Here is a 27,327-nt window from a genome sequence, read left to right as displayed (position 1 = left end):
ATTTTACATGGGTGGACAGAATGCAGAATTAATTTGGGCATATCTTCATGCCCTGGTATCACATAAATGCTGTCTCGGCGCCATGGATTCAGGTCTAGATAGAACATGCTGCTGCGCATAGAGATGTGCATGACTTTTCCGTGCAAATGTTGATAAGTGCCATACCTAGGCCTGTTGTGTCCATGTGGTGCTTGGGGCAGTGAAAGGCCTCGGTTTGAGTCTTCTTCATGCAGGCAGCACACAGCAAGAAGTCACATCCACAGGACAGGGGAAGTGGGACCTGCAGGGGGAAAACAACAACCGTAAGCTTGACAGGACGGGATTGTTGACTGTTATTGCTGTTACCATGACAAGTTTGACGCAAATATAACGAAAAGCAGGTGTATGTTACAATTTAGTCATTGTTATCCGAACAGTGGAAATATTTGTTAGTGCCTTCCGTCTGAACTCAAACGGCATTATAAAGAAAATTATTACTATCAAAACATGGCTAGAAGCTCCAAGGTATACTCAAATCTTTCGTGAAATACTCACATGACTTGGCCGGGCAGAGTGTGCACTGGTTGTGAAATACTCCATGTGGAGTCCCCGTCACTTGTTGAGGTTTCTGTGATATTAGATGACTGTCTTGGTGACTTTGGATGACCGGCCTCTCATCGTCTCTACACAGCAGGTCACTGACCTGTTCCGTGAACCCGAGGGAGGGATGGACGATTGTACCGCCCTCTGCTGCTGCCTTCCTGATCTCCTCCGTGCCATAGGAGTAGAATTCCTCCCTGTGTTCCTTCAGTACACGAGCGCTGAGCACCTTCTCTTCTGTGCCTGTTCCTGGGCTGCACTCATCCAGCACATCAGCGATGATGTTCTCCAGCTGCTGCAGCATCTTGCCACACTGCACCTTGTCACCCTGCGCACTCCGGACACAGATGTTGACTGCACGGCCGTCTGGAGAGAGTTTGATCAGACCTTCCACATTCCTATCCACACATTTGGCGCCATCTCTCCACAGCAGCGGGCGATTCTCCTGCTCCCTCATCAGGCGGGTCTGCACTCGGGGGAAGAACCCGGAGGAGAACATGTCGGTTGACTTGGCGCACTGGACTTGCTTCCCAAAGTAGACCGCCTTTGGCTCTTGGGTTAGTTGCCAAACCTGACCAGGCATGGTTTGCGTCAGCAGCCCTGGGAAGATGAAGGTCTGTTCGTCATAGGAGTGGCAGAACTGGAACTCTTGCAGCAGGGTGATGAGGAGATCCACGTCAGCAACGTCTTGGAAGACGCGCTGGATCTCCTCCCTGGTGACGTAGTCTTCACTTGTTCTCTCCAGGCGGGGAATGGGGAAGTTGACTGGTGCCATCATTGGGCCGAAGATGTCTGTGCAGAGCCAGTTGGGCTTCAGGACAATGTTGGGATCAGAAAAGCTGGGACAGCTGAAGATGATCTGTAACACAATCTCAGCCTATTGAGTCACTTACATATGTATGCTTGTATGGGATGGTTGTGGGTTTTGTGTTCGTCATTACAGTATAACATGCAACCTCTACACAGTATAACAACAGTGCAACATACAACATTAATATTGTTAATATATAATGGACTTGTTTTTAGTACTAAGTATCACAACGAGGGGCAGCCTACCTCCCCCAGATGGTCCAGAAAGCGTGTAGACTCCCGCAGGAAGTCCTCATCCACATGTGGGTCGATCTCTTTGACTGCGTCCACGTAGTCTGGCCACCTCAGTACAGGACACTTCGGGCTGCACTTCGTCTGGCACCAGCTGGGCAGCCGCTTGGTGATTTCTGCGCACAGTTTGGGCATCTGGCGTTGGTGCTGTGCAAGTTGTAAATGGAGATCCATGACTAGTCATTTATTTCAAATGTCTCATTGTCTCAACTAAATCGTATCTCATTACACACTTACCTCTAACATAGCCTTCTTCATCTTAGCCAGTAGTTTCTTGAGTCGGTCCATCTCAGGTGTTCGCGTCACCTTACAGTTCATCAGGAAGATTTCGTCTGAGATGCGGAGGAGATCTTTGAACTCCGCTTTCATTGACTGCAGGAGATGGGCAGCTTGGCGTTGTCCTGAACGTTATGAGCAAAGCGAAACATAGATGAGACTTTTGATTAAATGCACGCTGATCATGGCATGTAATATGTCTGCAAATGCCATTATGCTAAATCCTGTAGGTCAGGGTCAGTGTACAGGTCTGTGTATTTAGAACACTGCAAACATAGCACTGCATAATGTATTACACATATTGCTTTGCTGCGTTCACTTATAACATGAAGTTGAATATGTCTCGGGTACCCTACTTACCACTTGTGGGTGACACTTTGTCGGCATGGCTGGCCACTAAGATGACGTCAGGCTGCCGGTTTGGGTTGCAGGACTTGATGAAACTCAGCCACCAGTGTACCTGGAGCCGAACATTCGGCAACAAAGTTACATGGTTGCCTAGACCTGCTCTGGACAAATAGTTTGAGTACACTTCGAAAATATTTCTAATTGGCCTTGAAGACCGATATATCAAATGCATAATGTATCTAGTAAGTAACAAAAATGCATTGTGCAAACCTAACGTTTTGCTATAGTTAAATTTAATGCTTAAGTGCTGTTTACGTCTTGTTCCTTGGTGTCGTCCATGATGTTGTACAGCACAATGGAGATGGTGTTCCCTGCATCCATGAACATGCTGTGGGTTACCGCGTACTCCGCCTGCCCAGCAAAATCCCACAGGCTGACCTCCCCCACCCCTGGAATATGGAACGTCCCAACATCCACCCCTGGGGTGGGGTCGTGAAGCTCCTCGGCTGACGACGATTTTCTCAGTCCTTGGAGCAGTGCTGGCACGGTGCCCTGTTTGGAAAGGAGTTACCTAATTAACTCTGACGTCTTTAATGAAATTTTGCGATCTATTAATCTGAGAAATCTACTATTCATTTGATTGATTTTTCTCTTGAAACGAGATCGGTAGAAAGAAGCGAAGTTCCTACATACCCTTTGAAAACTTATCTTCAGTGTGGATTTTCCCGCTTTCTCCATCCCAAACAAGGACACCTTACACCTGTCGGTCTTCACTCCGCCAGACTTCTGCAGCAACTCGCTGTACAACCTCTCTTTGATCAATTCCTTTGGCAGATTCTGGTGGGAGGCAAAACAAATACAGCACGAGTTCGAATTCATAAAATCGCCTATCTTGATCAACGAGATTTAGCAATAATACCGAAATATTTTCAACATAGTCCCAGCCTTTTCATACGTATTGTTTGCTCCAGCATTTACATCCTGGTTAAATCAGCTTAGAGGAGCAAAGACCACTCCTCCTGCCCTAGGAAGTACAGTTATTGTTCTCTTGCTACTTTAGAAGGTGTCTGTCCAAACTGTACAGGGAGACAGAAGAAATGCGTTAACTCTCAAGCTTCATGTGTAACCTAGCAAACTATTAAACCTGGCAAGTATAGATTGTTCCTCCAGTCATAGATCCGTGAGAATATTGTTCACCTTCAGGACACGCCGAGTCCACCAGCCGTCTGCTACATCTGTAGGTGTCTTTCCGGCCTGTACAGGGAGACATGAGAAATGTGTTCACTCTAAATGTGCAACTTAGCAATGTCTAACAATGACACAAAATCTTTCGTGGGTTCATCAAAGATGTCAAGCTCGCCTTCTTTTGTTGTGACATGTGATATTATAACTGTTTTTGGTTATATAACCCCCCATCCTAATAATAGATAGATAAATAAATAAATAAGTAATAATAATAATAATAATTGCGCCTGTACGGCCCACATAACCGCCATTCGGTTTTCTCGCACAGAATGACGTGTGGCATCTAAACAATGTACAATAGAGTGTAATATGATATACAGTACATAACAGGTAAAATTTGTCTAATCTCTGAGTCAAGTGAAGCATTTCTTTTACTGGTGTGGGAGGTGTTAGGTTCCTAATATGTGTACAAACCTTTGAAATCTTTGAATGCATTTAAGCAAATTTCCCCCTTTGTACTCTCAAAGGAATACAACTGTGTACATTAATGTAGTCAATACCACTACATATTATTAAGGTCATATCCATGTAATCTGTAGGGTCCATATGAAACAAGTGTGTATTACCGCAGTCTTGGCCATCACGTCTGCCCCATGATGAATCAGAAGCTCACAAATCCCGGTGCGGCCCCGGAGAGCAGCCAGATGCAGAGGTGTGGACTGTTCCTGTACAGGGAGGAAGGTCAGGGTCAGTAGGGATGGGGTCAACACGGACAACAGTTATCGCGTGGGTAAGGAGCATTTTAAGTTAGATTTGGGTAAAGTTCTTTGAATCAACAAACGGTTCTTAAAAGTCCTGTTATGGGCCCACCACACCTAATGATAAACCGAGTACCTAATTATGTATACTGCTTATTGTATCGATTTCATGCCACATATACTGTGGGCTGTTTTTTTGTATTAATACCTTAGATTTGTTTATCAACACTGTACCTACTGCGTATGTTTGTATTATTGTCTCTATCTCTGTTCCGTATCCATGTAATCTGTAGGGTCCATTTGAAACAAGTGTGTATTACCTTAGTCCTGGCCATCACGTCTGCCCCATGACGAATCAGAAGCTCACAAGTCCCGGTGCGGCCCTCAGCAGCAGCCACATGCAAAGGTGTGAACCGGTACTGTAAAGGGAGGAAGGTCAAGGTCAGTAGGGATGGGTTCAACACGGACCACAGTTATCACGTGGGTAAGAAGCAGTATGAGGTACAGTTCTGTCGATCTCCAACATGTCCCGGGATCTCCAGCTACGATCCCGCCAATATCGTGACAGGTGAAAACCTTTACTTTATTTTACTCATTGGAAAAAAACAGGAGGGATGTGTGACACCGCAATGGAGTTAAATCACTTTTACATTGCAGTACTAAAACGAAACGGGTGAAGTGAATAAAAAGTATCAATTGAAGTAAAGTAAAAGGTATGTCTGCTAATGGAGTTCATAAAGCACCTAAGCACCTATGTATAAAGTACAACCGGTAAGCACAGGTCGAGTATTGGCTGGATTGATGAAGTAACGTCAGGATAGATCAAGGTAACGAGTGTAAAGTGAAAGTGATCCACACTATGGAAAGCTACTACCACCTCACACATGTGTAACAGAAGAATGGATAGTCGGCTCAAATCTCTTCGTGTCTATTGATTCAAAATCTTTGAGTGATAAGCTAGCCAGACCGTAGTAAATCGCTCTTGTCCCTGACATCAAGAAATCGTGTAACAGGCTGAGTCAGTAGAATAATGTCGAGGGTACTTTAAGGAATCCTAACTCAAACGTTCTGATTTAATTCTATCTAGATTCTGTTTCACTGTGTACATTTACAGGCTATAGTAGTTCTATCAATGTTTGGTCCCGTGTCCTTATACGACCTTCCAAATAGAGTTTTACACTCAGCTATTTCTGCAAGGTGATTATCGATTTTGATCCATTACGATAGAATCTAAATAGTTGCGTTTCTGTAGGTACAGCGCCAGGACAAATATTATGCGCGCAATAGAAAGTTGTGGGCAAAACGTTCACTTTTAAACTTCACATGGCACCTACTCATGACTTAAAGTTTATCTTCCTGACTTTTCCAGGGAACATTTTCTGACCCAGACATGGTGGAGAAACTTGACAAGGGAACCACGAGGCACCCTGTCAGGGTTCAGGTCAGGAGAAGTCAGGACTGTGTTATTTCTACTTACTAATGTGTTCCTCGCCTCCAGGTCGGCACCGTGTTCGATCAGCAATGCCGCCACTTCAGTCTGCCCGGAGATGCTGGCCACATGCAGGGATGTCTGGTCATGCTGGATAGAACAACAGTTGGGACGATAACCGGGTAAAAAACCACTGCTTGAGCCATACATTTATTGAAGATTATTTCACACAAAATAGATAAACTTGACAAGGAAACCACAAGTCACACTGCAGGGTTCAGGTCAGGAGAAGTCAGGACTGAGTTATTTCTACTCACCCTGTCCCTCGCCTCCAGGTCGGCACCGTGTTCGATCAGCAATGCCGCCACTTCAGTCTGCCCGTGCTCGCTGGCCACATGCAGGGACGTCTGGTCAGACTGGATAGAACAACAGTTGGGACGATAATATTATAAAACAACTGTTTGAGCCATACGTTTATAGAACATTATATCACTCAGAATGGATATATTAGGGAAATATGACAAGGGAACCACGAGTCACACTGTCAGGGTTCAAGTCAGGAGAAGTCAGGACTGAGTTATTTCTACTTACTCTACCGTCCCGCGCCTCCAGGTCGGCACCGTGTTCGATCAGCAATGCCGCCACTTCAGTCTGCCCGTACCTGCTGGCCACATGCAGGGATGTCTGGTCAAGCTGGATAGAACAACAGTTTGGAAGATAACCGGTTACAAAAGTACTGCTTGAGCCGTACGTTTAATATATAGAAAATTATATCACTCAGAATGGATATATTAGGGAACTAGAAAGGCCGACATTTGCTTTGGAGCGAATTCAGCATGGCTTCACCACATTTCACTTTTCAGCTAACCGGTACGCAGCACTATGTGGGTCATTTCGCACGACTTACGTGCAACGTGACCCCAGGTAACCCGAAATGGAACACGTGTTCGATGGCCAGCGGCAGATGGAACGGGCCATTCTTTAGATCGAACGTGGAACGGGTATGGGATTTTGGGCCCTTTTTTGGGTGAAAATAGCCATTAAAGTCCCCCAAATTAGTGATTTGGAAGTGGTGTATGCCAAATATGTGACTGCTATTTTGTAGACACATGTTCAAGGTACCCTTATACTGGATCCAAAAATCCAATTTTTGTCGAAAAATGCCCAAAAAACCTTCATAAATTTTTTTCAAGGGCATGTATCAAAAAAATGAAAAAAACTGCATCTGGGTATTTGCCCACTCTACCTCCATGCCAAATTTCAGGTCATTTGGCTGAAGAACGGCTGAGTTGAATCCCTTTAAAGAAATGGCAGGAGAAGGAGGAGAAGGAGAAGAAACATGAGAGAACACAATATGTTTCACAAAACCACTTCGTGGTTTGGTGAAGCCATAAATATGACAAGGGAACCACGAGTCACACTGTCAGGGTTCAGGTCAGGAGAAGTCAGGACTGAGTTATTTCTACTTACGAAGTCCCGCGCCTCCAGGTCGGCACCGTGTTCGATCAGCAATGCCGCCACTTCTGTCTGCCCGTACTGGCTGGCCACATGCAGGGATGTCTGGTCAGACTGTATAGAACAAAAGTTACATGCTGTGCGTTTACTCAACATTACATATCTCAACAGCTTTTTACCGAAGGAAATATACGAAGCATGATATTTAGTGTTGTTAGTTTTGTCCACCGCTTTATCGTAGCAATTTCATACCTTTAGTTTGGTTGTCAAAACAGTTTGCAACAGATTCCGATCATTTAAGCAATAGGTGTTCATTAGTTACTAGTTTCTGCTTTGTTCAACATTTAAATAATACATCAGTGGTGGTGCGCCCATGCAGATGGCTTATATCAACGGCGCCACTTAACAAAAATGTGAAAAATCAAACAGAAATATGTAACAGGGAAGGTAATGTCTGACACAGATTCAGATGTGGGCAAATGAAACAACAGTAACATGGATGGACTACAAGTCTGTAACCCTGTATGAACTAACAGTTTGCTTACCCATCCGTCCCATCTCCTCTTGACCCCGACGTCCACCCCAGCGTCCAGCCCCCTCCTCACAGTCTGCACGTCACCTTCCTGCACAGCCCTGAAGAACGTGTCCAGGTCCATCTCCTCACTACCTGCTGGGGGCGACATGGAACAAAGTAGGGTTTGAACAATGTATTTAACAACAAAAGTATTTATACATCAGAAAAGGTCATTTTCCTTTTCTGGTGCAAATTTCTAACATTGTTGTCAGTTGTATCGGTTCTGTTTATCTTTTATTGACACGACGATAGTGAGGTCAGGAGTTTTTGTGAGGTCTTCTACACGGTGACTATAAGAAGAACTAGTACAAAGTTGTTAGCATTTTATACCTATCTAGTGCGTACGTACAGTTTGAATTTAGTTTTCAAAATCTAAAAAGTCATAGAACAGTACATTTATCAGCCTGTAAAGATGATTCTCTAATATATCATTTGATTCGATAGGATATCAAATATATTCCTTATTTTAGGGCGAACAGAAGAAAGGCTTTGTGGTTATCATCATATTTCACCGGGCGGGCTTTGTAGTTTATCAGGCTGGCGGCCAGTCGTGCTTAATCTCCAAGCAGATACAGGGTGGCAAAAGACAGTATCAAATCGGCCAGGCAGTATCCATTGGCCAGAAGATAATGGCCAATGGATACTGCTTGGCCGGTTTGATACTGTCTTTTGCCACCCTAGTATCTGCTTGGAGATTAAGCCACGCAGACAAGTCAACACAGACTGGCGGGTAAATATGATCAGCCCGCACCTTTGGACCGGCTATCTTATCAACGGCGCCATTTGCCGCGTGTTCGTTTATTACGCTATTTTTACCCAAAGGAACCCCGTGACTAACTACTTGACTTTTCTGGAGTCAACAGCAAAGTTTCAACGTATTAACTAAACACCATAGAGGCAGAAAAAGGCCATACTTCTTACCTTAATGAAGCAAAATCCAAACTTCTCCGTTATTAGGACCATGGAGAGGCATGCATTCTGCTACACAACGTTAGATATTCATCTGACAATTGCAAACTACATGTACAACTTGAATAAAAGAATTTGCGTCAATATGCTTTGATGATTATAGTTTAAAAATCTTACTAATACTACAGACTTACATTGAAGGTACTGATTATAAGAGCCTCTAGGTCTATTTGATCGATAAACCACCTGTCCGTTCAGTCTGTAACATATCTTAATGGTTTATTGTAATTCTGTGTAAAGGATGGGGGTGTGCACTATGTCGTTTATTATATAACTTTTGTCAATATTGTTCTATTTCTTTGTATCTGCTAGAATAAGATGTTTTTTTAAAACTTTAGTGCAACACCACACTGTCCGAGTTTTAAGTGTCAAAAAAGTTAGATATGTATACATGCATGTGATTGTACTACTTAAACATGGGTAAAGTAAACTAAGTATACACGGGTTGTTATCAGCATTAATGCGACCAAGAAATGTTAACGCTGATATTTTGTGCCATACCTGCAGCCATAGTGGAGTTCCAGTTGATCAGACGGCCGTTCTGGAGTCCCTGTTGTCCGGTTTATCCCTTGTTGTGGTTGTTTATCCGCTAACCCGGACCAGAAGCCCGGACAGGCCCGGAGCCCAACATGGCGACCGGCCGCCACATCACGAGACACAAACAGGTGCGCCGGTTTGGCGACTTTGAACTTTTCTCACCAGACGTGTGTTTGTCGTCTGCTTGGTTAGTAAACTACGTCAGGGAGTTTGGCGCGAATATCAAAACGCTCTGAGTCCGTCTGGTGCAAAGTAACGGCAGATCAGGTGGTTGGCAACTAAAAAAAATAAGTTTCTGGCTCATTCTGCAACGCCACGCCCAGACGGGAATATCAAAACGCTCAGAGTCTGTCTGGCGCAATTTTGCCGCGCAAAGTAACGGGACAACTAGCTATATATATAGTTGACAACTAAAATATGAAGTTTCTGGTTCGTTCTGCAACTTTACGCCAAGATGAAACGCTGCTCTTAACGGTACTTTTCCATAACTGTGACTTAACAGACCTTCGTTATGAAGCAGGTGCGCCAGTTTGGGGACTTTGAACTTTTATCACCAGACGTGTGTTTGTCGTCTGCCTGGTTAGTAAACTACGTCAGGGAGTTTGGCGCGAATTTCAAACGCTCAGAGTCCGTCTGGGGCAAAGGAACGGTAGATCAGGCGGTTGGCAACTAAAAATAAGTTTCTGGCTCATTCTGCAACGCCACGCCCAGACGGGAATATCAAAACGCTCAGAGTCCGTCTGGCGCAATTTTGCCGCGCAAAGTAACGGGACAACTAGTTGACAACTAAAAATAAGTTTCTGGCTCGTTCTGTAACATTACACCAAGACGTAACGCTGCTCTTAATGGTACTTTTCCATACCTTTAACTCAACATACCTTCCTTATGGAAATTATTGCCAATTGAACAAACTACAAGACATTGTAGTCACTTCTCTTTAAAAAACTGCTAACCGTACTGCAGCTGATTTGCAAAATAACGAAAATGTCGCTATATTTGACCAATTTGTAGATCCGGAAAATGCCAAGGGAAAATCTACACGTACTTCTAGTATTTTGTCTCGTCCAGTTAAGGCGTTTAATTGTTTCGCTGCAGTTCTGGTAATTGTTTAACTGCCATTGAATTTATTTGGCGCAAGTGTTTCATCGCAAAATATTGTTAAACATGTGTTTATAAAAATCAAACTAACAAGGATGTCATTCAGGCAAGGTCTCTACATGTACAGAGTCCAGTAGACAATGGATCATCAACTTGCGCCTTCAGTTGATTTTGTATGGTGTTATACATTGTCTAACAGTGAGCACTAATGAATATACATGGCACTCATGTAATAAAATGATAGCCTTTATTGAAAATGGTCCAGTGCAAAAGTGCACAGTGTCTCCTAATTTTGAACATTCGCAATATTGCACCTTAAAATTTACTGCTTCCAATATTGCACCTTGAAATTCATTGCTGACATCTGAAAATTTTAGATACATTTTGAGGAATAGAAAAATAGTTGGCCCTTCGATTCCACACGAACGCGAGATTCCACCCCTTTATTGCACATGGAACTGTCCGATGCTGTGAAATGCATGCCCAGATTTCTACAGCATTGATGTCCTTCAATACAATTTACTTGGGCCAGGAATTTTACATGATAATTCCATCTTCCACATTACGAGTATGTACAGTCAATATGCGCCAAAAAACAGTTACTCAATCAATATGATATTGGAATCATATCCAGTTGCTTGAGTAACTGCTTTGTGGCGTATCTTATTACCTGGATGTCTAACCTTCATCAACACAGTCAATATGAATACTATTTATAATCTTATATTCTACATTGCACTCTAAACTAAATGGCCATCGGAAGTAATGCTAACTACGAACATCATTCGCATGATGTCATTTCACTGTGTCATTCCTGTATTTCTGTAAAGATAATTTTACATCCAATCAGCCCCAAAATGCCAGGAGGTTGATTCCGTCCTTTGTGAGCAACAAATTTACCTGACAGCAAAGCAGCAGATTGCAGAAGACAATTATACAATGTAAGCAATAATGCCATAGATGATAAGCATTTTGTGTTGGTAACACGTCTTACTGTTCTATGGGAATATACCTGAATCAAATCATGTGAAGCTTGTGAGCAAGTTTAGCTGTATTGCTATCTACCTGTTTACAGCAGTGTATCTATGTCACAACAAGAAAGTAATTATGCCCATTCTGCTGACTACACCGCTGTCATAATTTGCAGAAAGGAGTCGATTACGTAGTGTCCTGATATTCAGATATCAACAAGTATTTGGAAAACAAACATCACGTTCTTGGAATTAACCTGCACATGTCTACGACATATGTGACACAACATGCAACTGTCAATTACAAACAAGTATAGGAGGTTCCAGTCTTTAAGGCCAAGTTCACTGCATCCTTTCCGCCACCCCTTCAAAGCTTCCAGGACGACCTTGAACACTTGACGCGCGTCTCTTCCCTTAGTTCCTACGGCGTCCCAGCTGGTCTTCTCAATCCTGTAGCTCACCGGTCTGTCGTACGCGCATCTGCTGCACTGGGGTCACCCAGAACCTATTGGAGAACCTGATGCGTGTCTTCCTCCTCTGCCTCCTCTAGTCCTGTGTGTACGCTAGCCAGTAGGTCCTCTCCTGCTGGCCCAGCAGTGACGGTGTCTGTGGCAGCTCGTTCTTCACGTGTTTGGACACGTAGTCGTGAAGGACGTTAAGACTCACCGCTCCTAAGCCTGTGGCCTGCCCCCGGAAGGACAGGCAGTGCCGGCAGTTAGCTGCTCCACAGCTGTTGCCGCCCTGCAGGCCGCTGATGATGTACTTAGTGAACACGCTGTACTTGTCCTTCTTCCCGGACTTTTCCGTTTGCCTGCTGGACGCCCAGAGCATGGAACCTTTCGGAAGTTCGTCGTCGTCAGGCTCAGATGGTGGTGTTTCTGGACTAGTACTAGTGTCGTCGTCTTCTGGATAGTCTTCCTTTTCTTCTTCCTCCTCTGCGTCTCTACTGTTAGAACTGCTGTCCTGCGGGCCCCCTTTCATGGTGTACACCTGCACGGATGAGGAGTGGCACGCATCCAAGATGAAGAGTGACTTAGTCGCCCCACTTTTCTTTAAGACGCCTCGTAGTTTCCTGGACCACACTGTTGTGTGGCGGAATTTGAGGCCCCGTTCAGATCCGTGGCCGCTGTGGTAGTAGATGAAGAACGTCTCCAGGTCTTTAGGAACCTGCTGAATCTTCTCTGCTACTTCTGTAACTGCGGCTTCAACATCGGTGATGTTTACATTGAGCAGCAACTTGACATTCTCCTTCCTACGAAAAAAAAAGTTTGTTGACATATCCTTTACCAGGACTACTACCTGATGCCAATTCAATGAGCTTCAAACACTAAAAAAAGACAAAAGTTTGAACATGATTACCCTGTATGGTCAAGGCTGAAAACGTATCAGAAAGATTCTCTAACCAAGGTGGATTCATACTTTACGTTAATTCCAGTTAATTGTAAATAAAGCGGCACCAATAAGGTCTAAGAAAGCTTACCTTTGAGACACTATCTTGTAAGGCATAGCATTGAACGTACCTCACACCACAGATGCTCGGATCGGTGAGGACCTTTGTGAAGCCCCTGGCATCCTCCTCAAACCCCTTCTGGCCGACAGCGATGACAAATGTGTTGTAGCCTGAAGCATAATGGAATGTCTCATAATAATCATAATCATCAATAGGAACAAATTAAACCGTCGAATTATATCGATGTATTTGTCCAAAAATAGTCAACAAAGCTAAACCGACTCAAATACCTAGACCAATTAAACTTTTAAATGATTTATTGTTTGCCATAAGCTGACATGTCCGGTAGAACGCACAGATTTGATGCATGTGTGGACCAGGTGTACATCGTGTATGTTGTGCATGTTATTTGCTTAAATCAGGGATATTTTACATGGGTGGACAGAATGCAGAATTAATTTCGAAAGGGCATATCTTCATGCCCTGGCATCACATAAATGCTGCCTCGGCGCCATGGATTCAGGTCCAGATAGAACAAGCTGCTGCGTATAGAGATGTGCATGACTTTTCCGTGCAAATGTTGATAAGTGCCTTACCCAGGCCTGTTGTGACCATGTGGTGCTTGGGGCAGGGGAACGCCTCGGTTTGAGTCTTCTTCATGCAGGCAGCACACAGCAGGAAGTCACATCCACAGGACAAGGGGATGGGACCTGCAGGGCGAAAACTGAATTACAGTAAGCCTGGCAGGAAAAGAAATTTGGTGCAAATATGATGCAAGCAGGATGTAGGTTAGTCATTGCTTTCCGATCCGTGGAATGATTTGAGGTTAGTACGTTACAATTTTTGTAAGCTAAGTGTGGATCCCAATAAAGTCAAAGTCAGTTCGTGTGATCAAAAACAACATTCTAAAGAAATTTCAAAATTACATGGCTGGAAGTTCAAAAGTCTGCCTACTTTTTTGTGAGATACTCACATGACTTGGCCGAGCAGAGAGTGCACTGGTTGTCAAACACTCCCACGCACTGCAGGTCACTGACTTGTTCCGTGAACCCGAGGGAGGGATGGACGATTGTACCGCCCTCTGCTGCTGCCTTGCTGATCTCCTCCTTGCCATAGGAGTAGAATTCCTCCCTGTGTTCCTTCAGTGCACGAGCGCTGAGCACCTTTTCTTCTGTGCCTGTTCCTGGGCTGCACTCATCCAGCACATCAGCGATGATGTTCTCCAGCTGCTTCAGCATCTTGCCGCACTGCACCTTGTCACCCTGCGCACTCCGGACACAGATGTTGACTGCACGGCCGTCCGGAGAGAGTTTGATCAGACCCTCCACATTCCTGTCCACACACTTGGCGCCATCTCTCCACAGCAGCGGGCTATGTGGATTCTCCTGCTCCCTCATCAGGCGGGTCTGCACTCGGGGGAAGAACCCGGAGGAGAACATGTCAGTGGAGTCGACACACTGGACTTGCTTCCCAAAGTAGACCGCCTTTGGCTCTTGGGTTAGTTGCCAAACCTGGCCAGGCATGGTTTGTGTCAGCAGACCTGGAAAGATGAAGGTTTGCCCGTCATAGGAGTGGCAGAGCTGGAACTCTTGCAGCAGGGTGATGAGGAGATCCACGTCAGCAACGTCTTGGAAGACGCGCTGGATCTCCTCCCTGGTGACGTAGTCTTCGCTTGTTCTCTCCGGTCGTTTAATGGAGAAGTTGTCGGGTGCCATCATTGGCCCGAAGACGTCTGTGCAGAGCCAGTTGGGCTTCAGGACAATGATGGGATCAGAAGAACTCGGACAGGTGAAGATGATCTGTAAAACAATCTCAGCATGTTGGGTCACATACATACATACATACATGTATGCTTGTATGTATATCGGATGATATTTTGTGGTTGTGTGTTTTGTATTCGTCATTACAGTACGGTATAACATGCAACATTGACATCAACATATACAACAGTATAACATCAGTATAACATACAAAATTAACATACAGTATAACATACAGCATGAACATTATATATATATGTAATGGACTTGTTTTTAGTATCAATTTTAAAAACTTTCACAAGTAGAGATGGCCTACCTCCCCCAGATGGTCCAGAAATCGTGTAGACTCCCGCAGGAAGTCCTCATCCACATGTGGGTCGATCTCTTTGACTGCGTCCACGTAGCCTGGCCACCTCAGTACAGGACACTTCGGGCTGCACTTCGTCTGGCACCAGCTGGGCAGCCGCTTGATGATTTTTGCGCACAGTTTGGGCATCTGGCGTTGGTGCTGTGCAAGTTGTAAATGGAAATCCATGACTGGTCATTCATTGCAAATGTTGTCAATTCATTGTCCTGTATAACCTTGTAAACTCTCAATATAGAACCTGCTACACTATCATTACCGCAATTACCTCTAACATGGCCTTCTTCATCTTAGCCAGCAGCTCCTTGAGTCGGTCCATCTCAAGTGTTCGCGTCAGCTTACAGTTCATCAGGAAGATTTCGTCTGAGATACGGAGGAGATCTTTGAACTCCGCTTTCATCAACTGCAGGAGATGAGCAGCTTGGCGCTGTCCTGAACGTTATGAGCAAAGCGAAACATAGATGAGACTTTTAGTTAAATTCACGCTGATCATGAATTGTATGTCATGATAATCAATGTCTACAAATGCCATTATGCTAAATCCTGTACAGGTCTGTGCATGTAGCACACTGCATACATAACACTGCATAATGTATTCTATTAATTTAGTAAAGTATACACATGGCTTTGCTGTGTCCATATATAACAAGAAGTTGGACTCACCACTTGTGGGTGACACTTTGTCGGCATGGCTGGCCACTAAGATGACGTCACGCTGCCGGTTTGGGTTACAGGACTTGATAAAACTCAGCCACCGGTGGACCTGGAGCAAAACATTCGACAAATTTACATGGTTGCCAAGACCTGCTTTCTTTTTTTAATTTTTGACCTGTTCTGGACAAGTGATATGAGAACATTAAAAAAATTTTCCATTACGATAGGCCTTATATTATATCGTAAAATTCACAATTGCTAATTTTTTGTAGATTTAAAAAAATCAGTTTAATGCTCAAGTGCTGTTTACGTCTTGTTCTTTAGTGTCGTCCATGATGTTGTACAGCACAATGGAGATGGTGTTCTCTGCATCCATGAACATACTGTGGGTTACCGCGTACTCCGACTGCCCAGCAAAATCCCACAGGCTGACCTCCCCCACCCCTGGAATATGGAACGTCCCAACATCCACCCCTGGGGTGGGGTCGTGAAGCTCCTCGGCTGACGACGATTTCCTCAGTCCTTGGAGCAGTGCTGGCACGGTGCCCTGTTTGACAGCATTTGATCATTAGATTTTCACCTCTTTGATAAAAAGTGTCCCATCAGCCTAAGAAATCTATTTCATTTATTTTTCTCTTGAAACGAGATCGGTACTAAGGATTTATGGACCAAGCGAAGTTCCTACTTACCCTTTGAAGACTTTCTGCAAGTGTGGATTTTCCCCCTTTTTCTTTCCCAAACAAGGACACCTTACACCTGTTGGTCTTCACTCCGCCAGACTTCTGCAGCAACTCGCTGTGCAACTTCTCTTTGATCACTTCCTTTTCTCGATTCTGGTGGGAGATAGAAAAACCAAACGCAGAGTAAGCATCAAAATTGGCGATACTGATCAACAGGTTTGAGCAATAATACGTAAATACTTTCAACATAGTCCACATCAGTTTTCTTTGCTATCACCAGCAGTTACATCCTGATTAACCCAAAACTTAGAGGTGTAAAGACACTCCTTTTGTGACAGATCCATGAGAATATTGTTCACCTTCAGGACACGCCAAGTCTCCTCATCGCGCGTTTCATCAGAAGGTGTCCATCCGTACTGTACAGGGAGACATCAGAAATTTGTTATTCTTCATGTTTAACCTAGCAATGTCTTAGGATGACACCGAAACTATAATTGCTTCATCAAATATGTCAAAGATGCTTTCTTTTGGCGGGTAATGTGAACGGCTTGTACTCTTCCCGTTGTATGGGCTGAGAATACGCGGGGGGGGGGTGACGGTCGTGTTGGGTCTGATCGTAAATAGTATGTTAAGGAGTGGCGCATTCCATATTCTGTGACTTAACATGACAACATACAAGCATCCCTCCCGAGCAGTCAACGTACCACCTCGTCTTGCATCCGAGAAAACCGACGAGGGATGTGATCTTAAATAAATGTTTAGAGATGTGGTGTGCATCTGTATGCATGGCCGGTATATGCGCCATTCGGCTATCTCACACTAGTGTCTTGTGGCACCCAAACCATGTGCACACATCCCAGCTCAAGGAAATTTCATGATTTTTCCTCTCATAAGAACAGAATAGAAGTGTGTATACATGCAGTTAATACATTATCATCAAAGTCACAGCCATGTAATCTGCAGGGTCCATTTGAAACAAGCGTGTACTACCGAATCCCTGGCCGTCACGTCTGCCCCATGACGAATCAGAAGCTCACAAGTCCCGGGGTGGCCCACGCGAGCAGCCCAATGCAAAGGTGTGTACTGGTCCTGTACAGGGGGGAAGGTCAGGGTCAGTAGGGATGGGTTCTACACGGACAGCAGTTATCACGTGGGTAAGCTACAGTATGGGCTACATGTAAAGTTGTGTTAAAGGGGTTGTAACCTGCTTGGTTGTGTACACCAACAAAAGTTCCTGAAACTCCTGTTATGGATCTCTCATACCTGATCTGATCAGGTATACTGTATGTTGTATTGACTTTATACCACATTTATGCCTCTTTTCTGTATTATCTCCTTAGATACATGTATGTCTATTTATACCGTACGTCCGTACCTAATGAGTACCTATTATAAATCAGCTAATGTTTGTATAATTGTCTCTGTACCATATTCAAGCAATCTGTAGGGTTCATTTGAAACAAATGTGTACCTTATCCCTGGCCATCACGTCTGCCCCATGACGAATCAGAAGCTCACAAGTCCCGGGGTGAACCCAGAGAGCAGCCTGATGCAAAGGTGTGTACTGGCGCTGTACAGGGAGGAAGGTTAGAGTCAGTAGGGATGGGTTCAACAGTTTCAGTTTCAGTTTTTTATTCGCACTTTAAAACAAAATGTAACAATACAGATACAAAAAAAATATAAATGAAATGTAACAGTGCATGGGGGCCGGAAGCATAAAATGCTTATGAGGAGGCCTCCCTTCATAACTTAATTAACAATTCAAATAAATCGGATAAATAAGAAATAACTTACTAGGTAACGGGTAAATGAAACAAAACAATAAAATACAATACAATGCAATACTATCTACAATAATGAAAAGTAGTAATGAAAAGTAGTAAACAAGGAAAATTAAACAAAAATTAAGAATGTGTGGGGTTATTTATGAAAGTTGCTTTAGTATATATGATTTTTGAAAATGGTGACGGAGGGACAGCAGTTATCACGTGGGTAACAAGCAGTATGAGGTGAAGTTCCGTCGATCACCAACAGGTTCCCGGATGTCCAGCTACGATCCCGCCATAGCCTGACTGGTCGATCGATCAATTTTAATTTTAATTTTAATCAGAGAAGAAAAACAAAAGGAGGCATGTGTGGCGCCGACCTGAAGTTAAGTTACTTATATTACAGCACTAAAAAGAGACAAGTAAGGAAAGAAAGTATGAAGGAACAAACCTACGCAGAGGTCGAGTATTGACTGGATTGATGCTGATTAATTACAAGGAACGAAGGATAAATCAAGGTAACGAGTGTAAAGTGGAAGTGATCCACACTACATATAGTTACTACCACCTCACACATGTGTAACAGCATGTATATCAGAAGTGTGATTTCTGTAAGGTGACGAATAAACGAATGTAACGAATAAACGAATTTCTGTAACGAATAAAATGTAGTTGCGTTTCTGTTATGTGTGCAATAGAAAGTTGTGGGCAAAACTTTCACTTTCAAACCTCACATGGAACCTACTTAAGATTTGTGTTTTATCTTCCTGACTTTTCTGACCCAGACTGAGCGGAGAAACTTGACAAGGACACCACGAGTCACCCTGTCAGGGTTCAGGTCAGGAGAAGTCGGGACTGAGTTATTTCTACTTACCTCGTCCCTCGCCTCCAGGTCGGCACCGTGTTCGATCAGCAATGCCGCCACTTCAGTCTGCCCGGACCAGCTGGCCACATGCAGGGATGTCTGGTCATCCTGGATAGAACAACAGTTGGGACGATAACCGGTTACAAAGCGGCTGTATAGGCCGTGCGTTTACTCAAAATGACACATCCCGGGGACCTGACAGCTTTTCTTACCGAAAGAAATATATGCAGGATGATAATTATCTACTAGTGTTGTTTGTTCTGTCCACCGCTTTATCGGAGCAATTTGACACATTTAGTTGGTTGTCAAAACGGTTTGCAACAGTTTCTGATCATCTAAGCAACGGGTGTTCATCATGTTCTGGTTTCTTTCAACATTTAAATAACGTAATAATACAGTGAACAGTGGTGCCGAAGCCAAGCTAAATGGCTTACTAGTATATCAACGACAAATGTTATACATCTAACAGAAATAACATGTAACAGTAAGGTACACGTAATGCCTGATACAGATTCAGAGGTGAAAAAATTAAACAACACGTACAGTAACACGGTTGGACTACGAGTCTGTAACCTTGTATGAACTACCAGTTTGCTTACCCGTCCTACCCATCTCCTCTTGACCCTGAGGTCCACCCCAGCGTCCAGCCCCCTCCTCACAGCCTGCACTCCACCGTACTGCACAGCCGTGTAGAACGTGTCCAGGTCCATCTCCTCACTACCTGCTGGGGCCACGTGACATGGAACGAATCAGGTTTTGAGCAACGTATTGAAGGACAAATATTTATCAAAATGTGAATACATCATGAGAAAAAGTGCAACATTGTTTCCAGTTGTATTGGTTCTATGTACAATGTTTATTGACACAGGAATAGTACAAGAGCGTTCGTGATGTCTTCCACACAACGAATACAAGAAGAACTAGTACAAAGTTGTACGTGTTTAGTGTTTAAATTTAGTTTCTGATATCTAAACATTCATATTTCAGTACTTTCACCAGTTTTCACACTGTAAAGATGAATTGATTCTATAGGAACAAATGTATCCGTTTCTTTAGAGCGAACAGAAGAAGGTTTTGTGTTTATCGTCCTATTTCACCTGGCGGGCTTTGCAGTTTATCAAACGCCAGAGTAAAAGGCCAATGGATGCTGCCTGGCCAATTCGATACTGTCTTTTGCCCCCCTAGGATCTGCTTGGAGATGAAGCCGTGCAGACACGTCAACACAGACTGGCGGGTAAACATGACCAGGCCGCATCTTATCAACAGCGCCCCCTGCCGCGTGTTTGTTTTCTATTTCTATTTTCTATTTTATTGAAATTGTAACAATGCAATACACGTGGAACAGAGGCAGCTGTTGCTGTTGTTGTGTTCCACACATAGAAACAAATACTGGACAGACAATACTCATATTCACTTGTGTCTAGTGGGGAAAGTAGTGCCTTTCCCAAGGGCACAAGATCGGTGGCAAGTCAGGACTCGAACCCGGGACCTCTTGATTCCGAGTCGCGTACGCTGCCGTTGTGCCACGCGACCCCACGCGTGTTGATTTATTACACTCCTTTTATCTAAAGGTACCCCCCTGACTATCTACTTCAGCATTTCTAATTACTAAATACCACAAAGACAGAAAACGCCGCCATACTTCTCACCTTTATGAAGTAAAATCCACCAAACTTCTTCGTTTTTAGGAACATGAATGTAGTTTGTTCATTACACTCTTTTAATAACCTCGAGGAACCCCGTGAGGAACTACTTGACTTTTCTGGGGTCAACAACAAAGTCTCAACGTAACTAAGCACCATAGTGAGGCGGATAGACGCCATACATCGATGAAAGTAAATTTGACGAAAATGTTTATGTTACATTTATAGGAATTTGGAGTGAAATGCAAGTTCTTCATTAAACAAATGTCAGCTATACATATGTATGTACCACAAGTTGTTATCAACGTTATAAAGTTGTTAATAACATAATCTATTATACTTCCTGGTCTTCTCTATTCAGATTACATAAATTGCATGTGTAAAATTCGTATATCTTGGCGAAAATCCAAAGATCTCTTTCTTTTATGAACATGGAGTGACAAACTGTTACTGTAGTTTTCCTACCCAGCTTCAGATAAACATTTAGTAAACCACTTTAGCTACAGGTTTTGTAATCAACGCTTGTCACCAAGACATGTAAACTTCAGGTGGATTTTACCTGCAGCCATAGTTGACCAGACAGCCGTTCTGGAGTCCCTGTTGTCCGGTTTATGTCCTGTTGTGGTTGTTTATCCGCTAACCTGGACCAGAATGTAAGTTGAGCAAAAAAAGTCAGATATAACGTTACATATGTTTGTACCACTTATACATGGGTTGTTATCAACATTAATATCACTAAGAAATGTAAACGCAGATTCCCATAACGTTCAGCGCCATACCTGCAGTCTCAGTTGATCAGACGGCCGTTCTGGAGTCCCTGTTGTCCGGTTTATGCCCTGTTGAGGTTGTTTATCCGCTAACCTGGACCAGAAGACCGGACAGACCCGGAGCCCAACATGGCGACCGGCCAGGACATCACGAGACACAAACAGGTGCGCCGGTTTGGGGACTTTGAACTTTTATCACCAGACGTGTGTTTGTCGTCCGCTTGGTTAGTAAACTACGCCAGGGAGTTTGGCGCGAATATCAAAACGCTTAGAGTACGTCTGGGGCAAAGTAACGGAAGATCAGGTGCTAGCCTGCCTACCTACCTGCCTATATGCACAGGCCAAGTACTGGTCCCTTGCTCCCCTCCGTCAGGTACTTCCAGCCAGCTCTATCAAGGGCAATAGTCTCTACTTCACTTAGGGTAAGAGTACTAATTAGAAACTAAAAAATAAGTTTCTGGTTCTTTCTGCAACTTTACGCCAAGATGAAACGCTGCTCTTAATGGTATTTTTCCATACCTCTGACTCAACAGGCCTTCGTTATGAAACAGGTGCGCCGGTTTGGGGACTTTGAACTTTTATCACCAGACGTGTGTTTGTCGTCCGCTTGGTTAGTAAACTACGTCAGGGAGTTTTGGCGCGAATTTCAAAACGCTCAGAGTCCGTCTAGGGAAAAGTAACGGTAGATCCGGTGGTTGGCAACTAAAAATAAGTTTCTGGCTCATTCTGCAACGGCACGCCCAGACGGGAATATCAAAACGCTCAGAGTCCGTCTGGCGCAATTTTGCCACACAAAGTAACGGGACAACTAGTTGACAACTAAAAATAAGTGTCTGGCTCATTCTACAACTTTACGCCAAGATGAAACTCTGCTCTTAACGGTACTTTTCCATACCTCTGACTTAACAGACCTTCGTTATGGAGCAGGTGAGCCGGTTTGGGGACTTTTGAACTTTTATCACCAGACGTGAGTTTGTCGTCCCCTTGGTTAGTAAACTACGTCAGGGAGTTTGGCGGGAATATCAAAACGCTTAGAGTACGTCTGGGGCAAAGTAACGGAAGATCAGGTACTAGCCTGCCTACCTACCTGCCTATATGCACAGGCCAAGTACTGGTCCCTTGCTCCCCTACGTCAGGTACTTCCAGCCAGCTGTATCAAGGGCAATAGTCTCTACTTCACTCAGGGTAAGAGTACTAGTTAAAAACTAAAAAATAAGTTTCTGGTTCTTTCTGCAACTTTACGCCAAGATGAAACGCTGCTCTTAATGGTACTTTTCTGACTCAACAGGTCTTCGTTATGAAACAGGTGCGCCAGTTTGGGGACTTTGAACTTTTATCACCAGACGTGTGTTTGTCGTCTGCTTGGTTAGTAAACTACGTCAGGCAGTTTGGCGCGAATTTCAAAACGCTCAGAGTCCGTCTGGGGCTCGTTCTGCAACTTTACACCAAGCTGAAACGCTGCTCTTAATGGCACTTTTCCATACCTTTGACTCAACATACCTTCCTTATGGAAATTATTGCCAATTGAGAAAACTACAAAACATTGTAATCACTTCTCTTGTGCAATAAAAAAACTGCTAACCGTACTGCAGCTGATTTGCAAAATAACGAAAATGTCGCTATATTTGACTAATTTGTAGATCCGGAAAATGCCAAGGGAAAATCTACACGTACTTCCAGTATTTTGTCTCGTCCAGTTAAGGCGTTTAATTGTTTCGCTGCAGTTCTGGTAATTCTTTAACTGCCATTGAATTTATTTGGCGCAAGTGTTTCATCGCAAATATTGTCAAACATGTGTTTATATCAAAATCAAACTAACAAGGATGTCATTCAGGAAAGGTCTCTACAGAGTCCAGTAGACAATGGATCGTCAACTTGCGCCTTCAGTTGATTCTGTATGGTGTCATACATTGTCTAACAGTAAGCACTAATGAATATAATGGCACTCATGTAATAAAATGATAGCCTTTATTGAAAATGGTCCAATGCAAAAGTGCACAGTGTCTCCTAATTTTGAACATTCGCAATATTGCACCTTAAAATTTACTGCTTCCAATATTGCACCTTAAAATTCATTGCTGACATCTGAAAATTTTAGATACATTTTGAAGAATAGAAAAATAGTTGGCCCTTCGATTCCACCCCTTTACTGCACATGGAACAGTCCGATGCTGTGAAATGAATGCCCAGATTTCTACAGCATGGATGTCCCTTCAATACAATTTACTTGGGCCAGAAATTTTACATGGTAATTCCATCTTCCAAATTACGAGTATATGTACAGTCAATATGCGCCAAAAGTTACTCAATCAATATGATTTTGGAATCATATCCAGTTGCTTGAATAACTGCTTTGTGGCGTATCTTATTACCTGGATGTCTAACCTTCAATCGACAGTCAATATGAATACTATTTATAATCTTATATTCTACATTGCACTCTGAAATAAATGGCCATCGGAAGTAATGCTAACTACGAGCATGATTCGCATGATGTCATTTCACTGTGTCATTCCTGTATTTCTGTAAATATAATTTTACATCCAATCATCCCCCCAAATGCCAGGAGGTTGATTCCGTCCTTTGTGAGCAACAAATTTACCTGGCAGCAAAGCAGCAGATTGCAGAAGACTTGTATACAATGTAAGCAATAATGTCATAGATGATAAGCATTTTGTGTTGGTAACACGTTCCACTCTTCTATGGGAACATACCTGACTCAACTCATGTAAAGCTTGTGAGCAAGTTTAGCTTACTGTATCGCTATCTACCTATTTACAGCAGTGTATCCATGTCACAGTAAGAAAGTAATTATGCCCATTCTGCTGACTGTACCGCTGTCACAAGCTAGCTAGTGAAACAAAACTTGCAGAAAGTAGTCAGTTTAGTAGTGTCCTGATATCCAGAAATTAACAAGGATCTGAAAAACAAACATCACGTGCACATGTCGGTATGTGTACGACATATATGTGACACAAAATGCAACTGTCAATTACATGTAAGTATAGGAGGCGCCAGTCTTTAATGCCAAGTTCAGTGCATCATTTCCGCCACCTCTTCAAAGCTTCCAGGACGACCTTGAACACTTGACGGGCGCCTCTTTCCTTGGTTTCCACTGCGTCCCAGCTGGTACCCATGTCCTGTAGCTCACCGGTCCGCTGTGCGCGCATCTGCTGCACTGGGGTCACCCAGGACCGATTGGACCACATGATGCGTGTCTTCCTCCTCTGCCTCCTCTAGTCCTGTGTGTACGCTAACCAGTAGGTCCTCTCCTGCTGGCCCAGCAGTGACGGTGTCTGCGGCAGCTCATTTTTAACATGTTTGGACACGTAGTCGTGAAGGACGTTAAGACTCACCGCTCCTAAACCTGTGGCCTGCCCGCGGAAGGATAGGCAGTGGTGGCAGTTAGCTGCTCCACAGCTGTTGCCGCCCTGAAGGCCGCTGATGATGTACTTGGTGAACACGCTGTACTTGTCCTTCTTCCCGGACTTTTCCGTTTGCCTGCTGGACGCCCAGAGCATGGAACCTTTCGGAAGTTCGTCGTCGTCAGGCTCAGATGGTGGTGGTTCTGGACTACAACTAGTGCCGTCGTGTGAATGTCCTTCCTGTTCTTCTTCCTCTTCTTCGTCTCCACTGTTAGAGCTGCTGTCCTGCGGTTCCCCTTTCATGGTGTATACCTGCACGGATGAGGAGTGGCAGGCATCCAAGATGAAGAGTGACTTAGTCGCCCCACTTCTCCCTAAGATGTCTCGCAGTTTCCTGGACCACACTGTTGTGTGACGGAAGTCGAGGCCCAGGGGGTACCCGTGGCCGCTGTGGTAGTAGATGAAGAACGTCTCCTGGCCTTTTGGAACCTGCCGAATCTTCGCTGCTGCTTCTGTAACTGCGGCTTCAACATCCGTGATTCTAACATTGAGCAGCAACTTGACATTCTCCTCCCTAAGAAAAAAAGGTTGTTGACATAAACTTTACCAAGACTACTACCTGATGCCAATTCAATGAGCTTCAAGCAATTAAAAAACAACAACAAAGAACATGATTACCCTGTACGTTCAAGGGCTGAAAATGTTACAGTATGAGAAATATTTCTCTAACCATACTTGGTTAGTATGGCCCAGACTTAATTCCCGTTCAATGTAAAAAAAAAAGATTCTGAAGAGCAAAGCGGCGTCATAACATGTTACAACATTACCAATAAGGTCTAAGAAAGCTTCTCTTTGAGACACTATCTTGTAAGGCATAGCATTGAACGTACCTCACACCACAGATGTTGGGATCGGTGAGGACCTCTATGATGCCCCTGGCATCCTCCTCAAACCCCTTCTGGCCGACAGCGATAACAAACGTGTTGTAGCCTGCAGCATAATGTAATGGATCATAATCATTATAATCATCAATAGGAACAAATCAAACCGTCAAATTGTATCGATGTATTTGTCCAAAAATAGTCAACAAAGCTAAACCGACTCAAATACCAAGACCAATTAAACTTTTAAATGATTTATTGTTTGCCATAAGCTGACATGTCCGGTAGAACGCACAGATTTGATGCATGTGTGGACCAGGTGTACATCGTGTATGTTGTGCATGTTATTTACTTAAATCGAGTATATTTTACATGGGTGGACAGAATGCAGAATTAATTTGGGCATATCTTCATGCCCTGGCATCACATAAATGCTGTCTCGGCGCCATGGATTCAGGTTTAGATAGAACATGCTGCTGCGCATAGAGATGTGCATGACTTTTCCGTGCAAATGTTGATAAGTGCCATACCTAGGCCTGTTGTGTCCATGTGGTGCTTGGGGCAGTGGAACGCCTCGGTTGGAGTCTTCTTCATGCAGGCAGCACACAGCAAATAGTCACATCCACAGGACAGGGGAATGGGACCTGCAGGGGGAAAACAGAACTAAGGTAAGCCTGGCAGGACGGGATTGTTGACTGTTATTGCCGTAACTATAACTTTGGTGCAAATATGATGCAAAGCAGGTGTAGCTTACATTTAAGTCATTGTTATCAGATCCGTGGAATGATTTCTTGTTAGTACCTTCCGTCTTATCTAAAATAACACTCTAAACGCTAGAAGTTGACAAATCTCTACCTAGATCTTTTGTGAGATACTCACATGACTTTGCCGAGCAGAGTGTGCACTGGTTGTGAAATTTGCCCATGCACTGAAGGTCGCTGACTTCTTCCGTGAACCCGAGGGTGGGATGAACGATTGTACCTCCCTCTGCTGCTGCCTTGCTGATCTCCTCCTTGCCATAGGAGTAGAATTCCTCCCTGTGTTCCTTCAGTGCGCGAGCGCTGAGCACCTTCTCTTCTGTGCCTGTTCCTGGGCTGCACTCATCCAGCACATCAGCGATGATGTTCTCCAGCTGCTGCAGCATCTTGCCGCACTGCACCTTGTCACCCTGCGCACTCCGGACACAGATGTTGACTGCACGGCCGTCCGGAGAGAGTTTGATCAGACCTTCCACATTCCTGTCCACACACTTGGCGCCATCTCTCCACAACAGCGGGCGATTCTCCTGCTCCCTCATCAGGCGGGTCTGCACTCGGGGGAAGAACCCGGAGGAGAACATGTCGGTGGAGTCGGCACACTGGACTTGCTTCCCAAAGTAGACCGCCCTTGGCTCAGGTGCTGGTTTCCAAACCTGGTCAGGCATGGTTTGTGTCAGCAGCCCTGGGAAGATGAAGGTCTGTCCGTCATAGGAGTGGCAGAGCTGGAACTCTTGGAGCAGGGTGATGAGGAGATCCACGTCAGCAACGTCTTGGAAGACGCGCTGGATCTCCTCCCTGGTGACGTAGTCTTCGCTTGTTCTCTCCGGCCGGAGGATGGGGAAGTTCTCTGGTGCCATCATTGGGCCGAAGACGTCTGTGCAGAGCCAGTTGGGCTTCAGGACAATGATGGGATCAGAAGCATTCGGGCATGTGTAGATGATCTGTAACACAATCTCAGCATATTGAGTCACATACATTCTTTATTGGCACAGCAAAAAGTACAGGGACTTTTGTATGGTCTTCTACAAAAGATCTAACAAAGCTAAATGCATGTGTGGATAACGTCACCTCTCTCTCCCTATATCTATCTATCT

General features: G+C 44.2%; 1 protein-coding gene across 1 annotated transcript in view; it reads right to left on the bottom strand.

Annotated features, from left to right (window-relative positions):
* LOC109479344 overlaps nt 1-27,327 on the bottom strand; it is a 100,520-nt gene that overhangs the window by 63,281 nt on the left and 9,912 nt on the right. Inside the window, exons 6-8 of the mRNA XM_019781295.1 lie at nt 7,147-7,245; nt 4,568-4,666; nt 4,116-4,214 (exon numbers count right to left, since the gene is read on the bottom strand). Of these exons, the coding sequence (XP_019636854.1) occupies nt 4,116-4,214; nt 4,568-4,666; nt 7,147-7,245 (297 nt within the window). The remainder of the gene's footprint in view (nt 1-4,115; nt 4,215-4,567; nt 4,667-7,146; nt 7,246-27,327) is intronic.

Source organism: Branchiostoma belcheri, unplaced genomic scaffold (assembly GCF_001625305.1).
Source record: "Branchiostoma belcheri isolate BF01 breed outbred unplaced genomic scaffold, Haploidv18h27 scaffold48, whole genome shotgun sequence".
Lineage (NCBI taxonomy): Eukaryota > Metazoa > Chordata > Leptocardii > Amphioxiformes > Branchiostomatidae > Branchiostoma > Branchiostoma belcheri.
Note: the sequence above shows the minus strand (reverse complement) of the source record. Positions and strands in the feature narration are given on the sequence as shown.